The sequence below is a fragment of the Anopheles maculipalpis genome, chromosome 2RL, assembly GCF_943734695.1.
Source record: "Anopheles maculipalpis chromosome 2RL, idAnoMacuDA_375_x, whole genome shotgun sequence".
NCBI lineage: Eukaryota > Metazoa > Arthropoda > Insecta > Diptera > Culicidae > Anopheles > Anopheles maculipalpis.
Genome location: NC_064871.1, coordinates 4,487,284 through 4,496,901, shown reverse-complemented (window position 1 = coordinate 4,496,901; position 9,618 = coordinate 4,487,284). Strand labels below are relative to the sequence as shown.

At 43.7% G+C, this 9,618-nt stretch overlaps 3 protein-coding genes across 3 annotated transcripts; 1 reads left to right on the top strand and 2 right to left on the bottom strand.

The window, feature by feature from the left end:
* Positions 1-106: 106 nt before the first annotated feature.
* Positions 107-971, bottom strand: LOC126559096 (mitochondrial import inner membrane translocase subunit Tim22). Its single transcript, XM_050215204.1, has 4 exons — positions 832-971; positions 445-763; positions 307-379; positions 107-244 (listed from the first exon to the last, which is right to left on the bottom strand). The coding sequence occupies exons 1-4, from the start codon at positions 969-971 to the stop codon at positions 162-164; spliced, it is 615 nt and encodes a 204-aa protein (XP_050071161.1). The 3' UTR covers positions 107-161.
* Positions 972-1,279: 308 nt separating this feature from the next.
* On the bottom strand, positions 1,280-2,917 carry LOC126557746 (probable ATP-dependent RNA helicase DDX28). Its single transcript, XM_050213623.1, has one exon. The coding sequence runs from the start codon at positions 2,840-2,842 to the stop codon at positions 1,283-1,285; it is 1,560 nt and encodes a 519-aa protein (XP_050069580.1). The 5' UTR covers positions 2,843-2,917; the 3' UTR covers positions 1,280-1,282.
* A 708-nt stretch (positions 2,918-3,625) lies between these two features.
* LOC126558769 (protein NipSnap) lies at positions 3,626-5,128 on the top strand. The gene is made up of 5 exons (XM_050214832.1): positions 3,626-3,701; positions 3,908-4,090; positions 4,333-4,498; positions 4,626-4,893; positions 4,959-5,128. Exons 1-5 carry the CDS (start codon positions 3,649-3,651, stop codon positions 5,105-5,107), a joined length of 819 nt encoding a protein of 272 aa, XP_050070789.1. The 5' UTR covers positions 3,626-3,648; the 3' UTR covers positions 5,108-5,128.
* The last annotated feature ends 4,490 nt before the right edge of the window (positions 5,129-9,618 follow it).

Below are 9,618 nucleotides of genomic sequence, written 5' to 3'. Positions count from 1 at the left end.
CAGACAAATTTCAGGTCAAAATTTACTTAAAATTATTATAATTATATTCCTTTTAAGTCCTCTTTCAAGCTTCAAACCTCAACAATATTTTTTTTATTTTACTTTAATGTTATCAAACTATATATTGAGTTTGAATTTCTACAACTATTTTATTTCGACATTTATCTGTGTCGCATGTAGTAATCTATTACTGTGGAGAATGCGGCAAAACCAGCTGCTCCGATGATTCCTGCCTTGACTCCAGCTAAAACAAAGTAACATTTTTAATACTTTATGCTACAATGGTGGTGTAAAATTGCTATTTACCTCTTAAGCCAATCAATCCTCCCGTTACCGCTCCGGCGTATGTTCCATTCTTCCAGTCCGATACGCCACGTTTCTGTAAGACAATTTGCATCGTTTTATACGAACTCTTTCAACACAAATCTACCCTACAAAACTTACCGATTCAATGGTACACTCGACGGCCGCAAACACTGCCCCAATGACGGCAAAGTTCTTACCGTACGAGTGTGTTGCTTGGCGCATTTCACGGAAAATTTCCTTTGCCGTTTGCTGTTTATCGCCCGCCATCGGATCGGCAATGCTCGGATTGACGGATGAGCTAAACAGACCGATCGCTGCACCCAAACCATAGCCCAGCACGCAGCTCATGAACGATTTAAACGCACAACTCTCGAAAGCGGCCTCCACGAGCTTTTCCTCGTTGGTTTTTATCTGCACCGCGCCATACAGTTTCGGTATGATGATGTTTTCTCGATAGCTACAGAAAAGGGATACAATATACAATATCACTACCACCACGTGCTGGTGGTCCCCACGAATACTTACCGGTGAATGTTTCCGATGAAATGTTTAGCCACTTCGTCTAGGTCCGATTCGGGAAAAAATATGCCCCCCGTTTTGTTGACACTTTCCCGCTTAGCTGCCTCTTCCTCCGGGTCTATCGGTTTGGGTAATAAGGTGGCCATCGTTTTTCGTCGACAAAACGCCGTTCCGAAAGATGGATTTTCCGGGTCCGTAAAACTCCACGAGAGATTTGCCCGCTGTCGAGCGCGACCAGCTGAGTTACAAAACAGGTTGTTTACATCAGTCGTTCAGTTTGTTTTTGTGCGAGTGGCTGTCAGCCACTCGCAGGAAGTTTAAACTACCGAGTTGAACTCTTCGAACCGGATTTGAACTGATTGCAACTTAAATTCCACAGCAAAAAAATAATTTTTGGGACTTTGTGTTTATTATATTGATCTAATCCTATTGCAGCTTGTGAATAAGCTTGACTGTTTTATATCTTCACCACAGGCTCTGGAACCATCCCTTTGTTCGGTATTCCCATGCTCTTCATCACCCTTCGCCGAATGATGCCCTTCACGTTCGCATCCACGTTCCGCAGCAAGCTGGTCGTTCGGGCCGCATGTTCCAATCGCTGTACGGCACCAATTTCGGCCTGGCTTGAAATAAGATTCGTTGCCAAACAATCATTACTGCTTCCGATGCGCCCGATACGTCCCACCCGATGAATGTAATCCGCGGTATACAGGGGAAAGTCGAAATTTATCACGTGCGCCGCACGGATCGTGTTCAGTCCACGGCTTGCCACATCCGTTGTCGAGAGAAGGTTTACTTCCGCCTGCTGGAACTTTTCAAACTGTCCCAACCGTAACTTCAGCACCATGTCTCCGTTCAGATTAACGCACGGAAAGCCGTGTGCGTTCAGATGCATCGACACAAAATCGCAGGCAGGTGTTTTGTTGCTAAAAATGATCGTTGGCACATTCCGCTTCGCATCCGTACGGACGAGATCGAGTAGAATCTGTGGTCGATCTGATTTGCGTACGCGCATGAACCGTTGCGTAACGTGGCTCATAAGACGATGCAGATTGGGGCTTACCACTTGCTCGATCGTTTCCACATTGATCAGCTTCGATAGTAGGTCTTCCATGTTGGAGGGCATTGTGGCGGCAGCCAGTATCATCTGCGTGCCTTGAATGTCTTCCCCCAGATCCTGCAGATGGTTCTTGTGGAACGGGAAGCGTTTCATGAGGTGCATCAGCTTCGGATTGAAGCTATCGTCGAGCAGTGTGTCCGCTTCATCCAGTACGACGTACCGGACCTCCTCCATACGATAAATCCCATTCGTTACGAGCTTGCTGATGGCTCCGAAGCTTGCCACCAGTATGTCGATTTCTTCGAACGAAGGATTCAGCATCTGTTGCTTCGTCCTGCCACCAAGCACCACGCGCGTGTTGATGCCTAAACCATCCGTAAGCTTCGTCGCAACCGTTCCGATCTGCTGGGCCAGCTCACGACCGGGCGTAATGATCAGCATCAGTGGAGTGTTAAAATCACGCTGCTTTTCGTGCAACTTGCGACGCAGAATTTGTTCCACCACCGGCACCAGGTACGTGTAGGTTTTGCCACATCCCGTCTCAGCGGCCAGCAACATATGGCTACCGTCAAGCATTGCCTGAATACCTTCCGCCTGGTAGTGGGTCGGTGAAAGCACATGTTGTTTTTTAAGATTTTCCACCAACGACTCACGTATCCCGAGCTCGGCAAACGTTCGCTCGCTCAGCCCGTAGGCTTCGAACGCCCGCTGCACCGGATGAATGATGAAGTAATCTCCATTGGAGCGTCGATGTCGCCACCCGTCGGAAGCGAGCGGCAGTTCGCCAAACTTGATCCGTTCCGGGTTCGCCGGTAGATCGCACTGGTACAGATTGAACTGCTGCCGTTTGCAGGTTACCACGGGAACCGGTGCATGGCTCGGTACCGCTGCTAGCGGTCGCACCTGGGTAGAAAAGCAGGCACGCAACGAAAGACACACGCGAGTTAACTTCGTCATTGCCCTGGAAACCAAACGCCGTGGCCGGCTTCGTGCAAATGCCGGTGTAGACGGCAGCGTGTTTGCTCTCGCGGTTTGTTTACTTTCGCAATCCAAAACACATCTCGGATCGGTGCGGGATGAACTGTCAAATGTGAGTGCGCACAGGGTGAGTGACACATATGTTAAGGGGATGAATTTTTGGGATTAGAAAATAATTATTTACGAAAATTAAACATCAAATGAGATTAGTACAATAATTTACAAGGGATATTCATCCATTTCGATGGCTTATTTCCATAGAAAAACAGACAAATCGTGGTCTAAAACATCCTAGAACCCGGTGCTTACTCGCTTCTGTCAGGGTTGGATCGAACAACACTGCACATGCCGAATCGGTAGAAAAATCCGCCAGTGGAAAAGCAATACACAAAAATAATCCACACACATCGTAAATGTGCTAAGCCAAAAAGCACACGGATTATTGTCGGCTTTTCCACCCAGTGTTCCGGTTGTACCATTTTTGTTTTCCGTAGGCGTGAAAAGAGTGTGTGCCACAGAAAAGCAGGGCACTAAAAATAAAATAAGTACACAGTTCCTTTCTCCTATTTTCTGTTCTGCTGGAGGGCGAAAAGCTGTTGCTGCTGCTGCTTTGTTGTTTATTTGTGTGTGCGCTCCAGGTCAACAACGGAACGGAACAGGCCTCCCTTTTTGCCCTGGATTAAGATCGACCTAAAGGGTCAGTGAACTTTGGCCGGTGGAAATACGCAAATCTGACCCCACAAAACACAAAGTGAAATTACGAACGACGAACGAGTGAAACCATCATGTCCTTAGCATCTCTACGTCACGTACGGGCACTGGTGCCGCAGCCGGTTAGGTAACAATTATGGGTGATAAATATTCCGTGTCTTTGCTTGGTTTCCCCGTCAACCGCTAAAATGCGCAAATGCGTAATAAGTAGCGCGTACGATAGTAATGTTACGAATTATTCCATTTTTGGCACGTATTTTCGGAACTGACGGTGACGCTGATGACGCTGATGTGCAACGGAACGCTGCCGTGACCCCTGCGATACACATGAAGGACACTGACGACGAGCTGCGCCCTGCACAAGGACGAATCGTCATGGCTGAGCAAGCTGATGGTGCGAAAGATCGAGCCAACGAAAAACTCCCACAGCCGGATGCTGAGCGACAAGTTCGACATCTACGAGCTGCACACGCACAACGTACGTCCGGATTCGGTCGGAAAGTATCTGGAGAACTAGTAAGTGCAGGCAGACGGGGTGGACGATGATGATCGCGCCGGGAAGGTGGATCGCGATCGTTGTAACATTAAACATTTCAAACACCACCCAATCCGTATGTAGACAGACACAAATTATGAAGCGATTGTCGCTCAACGTCTGATACGCCTTATCAATCCGTATGTCGTATTTGGGGAACACAGCTTATCCGCTAATGGTTTTTTTTTTGTTTCCTTTACGTTCGTTTTTGTTTTATAACTAGCAAAAACACGGTCCAAATCGTACAATCAAAGGGAAATCTATCGATGGAGCTGATTGGCTCGTGGAATGTGGAGGTAGGCGATCTAGACCAATGTCTCCACCTGTGGCGCTATACCGGTGGATTCGAGATGGTGGATCAGGCGAAGCGTGAGCTTAGCAGCGATAAGGTATGGCAAAGAAGAGGAAAGCGCTTGATCCAGAGTAAAAACAAAGCGAATTAAATTCCTATACGTACCTTTTCTTACTCTCTCTCTCTCTCTCTCTCTCGATCCTTTCTCCAACGGCACTTTGCAGAACTACGTGCAATTGATGCAGGAACGTGGCACCTTTCTACGGTCCCGGCATTTACAGTATCTGCTAGCATTTAGCTACTGGCCCCAGTTGCAGTTGCGCGAGGGCAAAAACATTTACGAAATTCGTTCCTATCGGCTAAAGCCGGGTACCATGATCGAGTGGGGCAACAATTGGGCCCGGGCCATTAACCATCGCCAGAACAACAATGAAGCATTTGCCGGCTACTTTTCGCAGATCGGACGGCTTTACAACGTGCATCACATTTGGTGTAAGAAGTGGCAGTCTTCTGGAACGATTCGACGACACTAAAAACGAATCCAATTGTTTTCGCAGGTTACAAAGATCTGCAGGGAAGGAAGGAAACGCGTGAATCGGCTTGGCGATCGCCCGGTTGGGATGAATGTGTGGCATACACGGTGCCACTGATCCGCGAAATGCACTGCCGCATACTGGCCCCGACAGAGTTTTCGCCGACCCAGTAGTAGTAGTAGTAGTAGTAGCAGTGGTGGTGGTGGTAGCGGCTGAGGCAATACCCCCGTGGACATGTTGGTTGTTGTTGCTGCCTTGTTTTACTACACACACAAATCTCCACAACGTCAACGAAGAAGTAGAAGCAGCTTCACCACCGGTGCGTGTGTGTGTGCCTGTATGTGCGTTGGGTCAATTAATTAGTTTCACAAATTGTGTTTTTCTCTTTGGTTTTCTCTTTGTTAGAAATTGTAACCTTCTCATCACCGACACATGCATTTATATTGTTATTTTGCATTTTGTTTCCATCTTTTCTTTTTCGGCAAAATAGAAAGTGCTCTATATATATATATATATTTTATCTACGAAATCAACGAAATGTGTCGCCTTTTCTTTTTGTTAATTTTTCCATCGTGCAGATCAAGCTCATTGCTCATTGGGATGCGTTTAACGAAATTACATCCTGGGTTAGAATGCCTTAACGATCACTGGAGTCTGCGGAACACATAGCAGCCATGAGTCTGTCTACAGCAAAGTGCGTAAAGTAACGTAACAGACTTTAACTGGTCACAAGTACGACCCATCGTTGTGAATCTCAAAACCAAGTACTGATTCAGCGATCTCTAGACAGACCGACCGAGCAAACATGGCGAGTTCTGCCAATAGCCCACATCGTCTTCCTAGCCTGATTCTTCTTGTTCAATATACATCCCGTTCTGAACCTCGTAAGGTCTCGAATTGAAAGACGGGTAGAGAAGAACTATTTACAGGCTTGAACGATAGACCTGAAATGTAAAGGATTATTTACAAACGAAATGCTTCGGATACTACTCTGGCTGTGTACTAAGTTAAAGAAGAAAATAGAGTGAAAAAAAATGTAAGTGTTTCGCATTTTGTGAGTATGTATTTGTTTGAATGGATGTGACTTTCGCCTTCATTTGCTCTTCCACCTATGCTACCACCACATCCCTAATCTTTTCGTCGTATCAGCCTCCTCGCATCCTCAAACCTACTATCTTCTTACTACACACTGTCCATCCTCCTTCTCTCTCTCCCTCTTTCTCGTTGGCTTCTTTACTTTTTTGCTTGCTTGCTTGCGTGTTATTCACATTAGTTAATCGTATGTACAAAAAACTCGAATCGTCTAACTGTGTTGCCTGCCTTTCTCTTTCTCTCTCTCTCTCTCTCTCTGTCTCTCTGATACTCCTAATTACTGTCCTATTACGGTTTCGTCTCTCTTCTGCCCTACGGATCCTTCCTTTTCTGAATATGATACAGGAACTAGTAGTGTTTATGGGAGGGGAAAGGGGGAGGGAGGTGTTGGGCTTTGTTTGTCGTCTTTACACACACACACACACACACACACACACAAACAGAGGTCGAATACCATATATAGTTATGAAGCAAATTGTATTGTATTGTCCGTGATGCGAACACACCCAGCTCTTCGTGCCACCCAGCAGCAGGACACCTCTGCCCACAGAAAGCAAAAGTGGGTGAAGAAGGTAAAGTAAACGGAGGTTAGTGAATACGATTCGATTATATTAGTAGTAGCTTTGTGTTGGTTGGCTGGTAGGTTGTTAGTCGACGACTTCTAACTGCCGATTCCCATCGATTCCCATTCTTTTTAGTAGTATTCGAGCAGTTTCTCGAGCAGTTCTTGGTATTATCCACACGCTTAGTACACGCTTCTTAAACTATCCTAACCTCTCCTTTCCCGCTAAAGTTTCCTCACATTGTGTACTAGATAAAATCCTTTACAGATTGCGTTTTTCGTCCGCCGTGTCGTGAGAGCACGTCGCCCGCCCCTGTGTCCCCTCTTATCTTACTGCTTTTTATAATGCAATAAGGAAAATGTGTGTTATTTCTGTCTGTGTCTGTATGTGTGTGTGTTCTTGTATAGTCGCTTTTTTAACTGCTTTTGTTCATTCTTCTTTCCACTTGTTTTGGTTATTTCGTCCCGCCTAAGAGTATTGGTAGCATTACTATTATTAACTATAGTTATTATTACTTTTATATTATTCTCCTGCTATTAACTTCACAAGCATATTACGCGCGTATTAATTTATTTCTCTTTTCATCGTTTTCCTTTTCTCATTTGCATGTTTGTGTGTGTGCTTGCTTTTTTTTGTTCTTTTTTCTTGTTATTTATAATAAACGCCGGTCGCCGTTTGCTACTACTGGGTTTTTGATTGATTTTTTCTTCTACTTTGCCCGCTTTTTGCTTTACTGTAATAAGATTGTTTTTAATTTGTTGCTGCTGCTGCAGCTATAATTATTATGCTTTTTTCGTTTTCTTGCATCACTCTTTGCTGCGGTAAAAATGGTGTATCTCTGGTGTGTGCATGGGAAATGAGGCATCTAAAGTTTTCTTTTCAATCTTCCACCACAATTCCACCCTACCACTTCGTTTCTATTGCAAATTTTGTCTTTATCTACTTATTATGCTGCTTTTTTGTTTGTTTGTTGTTCTTCTATCCTTTCCTCTCTTTTTTTACTAGTTTACTGCTATATATTTTGTTCGCTAAAGCAAATGGGACTTTTTTTTTCAATTTTAATTTAAAAAAAAAAAAACGAATAAACTACAACCCACCCCGTGTATGTAGTCTCTTCTGACTTGCAACGCTAGAATCCGGATTATAGGTAGTGATTATTCTTAATTATTCAATATTATTAATACGGCGTTTGTGTGTGTGTTTTTGTTTTGTGTTTTGCTCTATTACCACACGGATCGATCGCTTTTACCACAACGATACTGACGAACTGACTCTTGAAAATTATTAGGGAACTGTTGTGGCTTGTTTGCTTCACCATAAGCACTAGAAAGATGACTGATGCACTTACTATAAGAAGCGGTATAAAGGAAAAGCACCGTATCTCGTCTTGCCGCTTCTTCTCAATCCCATCATTTTGCAACGATTGTTATACCACAAGAAGAAAGATAAGAATTGCTAGAAAGTTTGATTCTGATTTAAAAAAATCTGTCTCTCGTTTTTAGTTCGTACTTTACAACAACTCCGATCCTCTAAGATAGCCTCCCTTTAAACGGCCAATTTATTAACCACTCGTGTGCCTTCTTCTGGTCTGGTATTATATTGTCTACAGAATGATGTCGTCGCGTGTTCGCCCTTTGCCTGCTTGCCTGCTTAATCATCAATTATTTGCTTTGCCCATGTTCGCTGCATCATACTATGTGTTTTTCGTCCCTAATTTTTTTACTCCCTTATTATTGACTCTTTGTCTACATTGTTGTATCAAGATCTGCCAAGGCCAAGGGAAAATGTTTCGTGCTGTCATTTATAAAGGATATTGTGATTATAGATGTGTTTACGATACATAATTTCGGTTCTTTATAATCTTATAAATGCACTCGACCGATAGAAACACACGCTTTTACCATACGTTCGATTTACAAACACACACGCGTTAAGTGCCCCCACACTGTGTCACAATTATATACCGAGGTATGCCCCATTTTTTATCTAATTACTTTAGCTCGCTTCCTGTCCGTCTCTTCCTTCCAGCGCAATGAAAGCTTGGCCTTACGTACGTCCGGGTACCGGTTCCGGTGTCTGTATTTGTGTGTGGTGGTGGTGGACAAGAAGTAAATATATGCACACACACAAGCAGACAATAGGACTCGGGGATATTTTTAGAAGCGGAAAAAGCAACGTCTCTTCCAAAACTTAAGAAAGACACACCGCACATCGGCCGCCAGGTGGTGCAGCATAGTATCGGTAGCTGATTTTTTCTACACTAAACATATTAGTACAAAACTTAACGCATACGCAACGAATGTATGTGTTTTTTTTACCGCCGAACTAGAGGGAAGTAAAAAAAAACAAAATAGTGGACTAAAATAAAAACGAAATAACTTTTGTTTTTTTTTTGTTGTGTGCTACATACAATATAACCTCCCGCGAATGCAATAATATCTTGTCTAAAGGTTCAACCGACAAAAGCTTTCCCGGTGGGAATGAAGAATTTAAACCTCTGTACAATGAATTTTCCCACGTTGATCCCCGCAGTATCGATCACAACAAACGCCACAAGACACCTGCCTGGCCCTGCTGCCTTAAAGAAGCATTTGATATAGTAATTACTGTTGAGTATTTTTTGTAGATTGTTTTTTATATTTTTAAAGCAATTTCCTTTAAATGTATTTGCGATCCAGTACAAAGTATGGAACTCTCAAGGGTCAAGAAATGGTTCAGCATTTTGACTAGACATTCTTTCGGCGGTAGGATGTAGAAGATAGCTTTTAGGTGGGGAATCAAAGAATTAACGAAAAAACAACATGTACGTGGTGCATGTGTGTCTGTGTATCTATCGCTTTTGTCAACTAGTACGGTTATCAATTCTCAAACATTTTATAATTTTTTTCCTAAAATCAAAACCCCCAAAAATCTTACGGTCTCGGACTCTCACGGGGGCAACATAAAACAAAAACTAAAAGAAAAGGAAAAACACGATAGTGTGTCGTCATCTGTCTGTCTTAACAATACAATTATTAAAGCTGAAACCG

Bases quoted from the DNA above. Each gene is read 5' to 3' on its own strand.
- LOC126557746 (XM_050213623.1), bottom strand. From the start codon at position 2,842: ATGACGAAGTTAACTCGCGTGTGTCTTTCGTTGCGTGCCTGCTTTTCT.
- LOC126558769 (XM_050214832.1), top strand. From the start codon at position 3,649: ATGTCCTTAGCATCTCTACGTCACGTACGGGCACTGGTGCCGCAGCCG. The intron at 3,702-3,907 runs GTAACAATTATG...ATACACATGAAG, and splicing joins CTGGTGCCGCAGCCGGTTAG to GACACTGACGACGAGCTGCG. The intron at 4,499-4,625 runs GTATGGCAAAGA...GGCACTTTGCAG, and splicing joins GTGAGCTTAGCAGCGATAAG to AACTACGTGCAATTGATGCA.
- LOC126559096 (XM_050215204.1), bottom strand. From the start codon at position 971: ATGGCCACCTTATTACCCAAACCGATAGACCCGGAGGAAGAGGCAGCT. The intron at 764-831 runs GTAAGTATTCGT...CCTTTTCTGTAG, and splicing joins TTCATCGGAAACATTCACCG to CTATCGAGAAAACATCATCA. The intron at 245-306 runs GTAAATAGCAAT...ACTTTGTTTTAG, and splicing joins AGGATTGATTGGCTTAAGAG to CTGGAGTCAAGGCAGGAATC.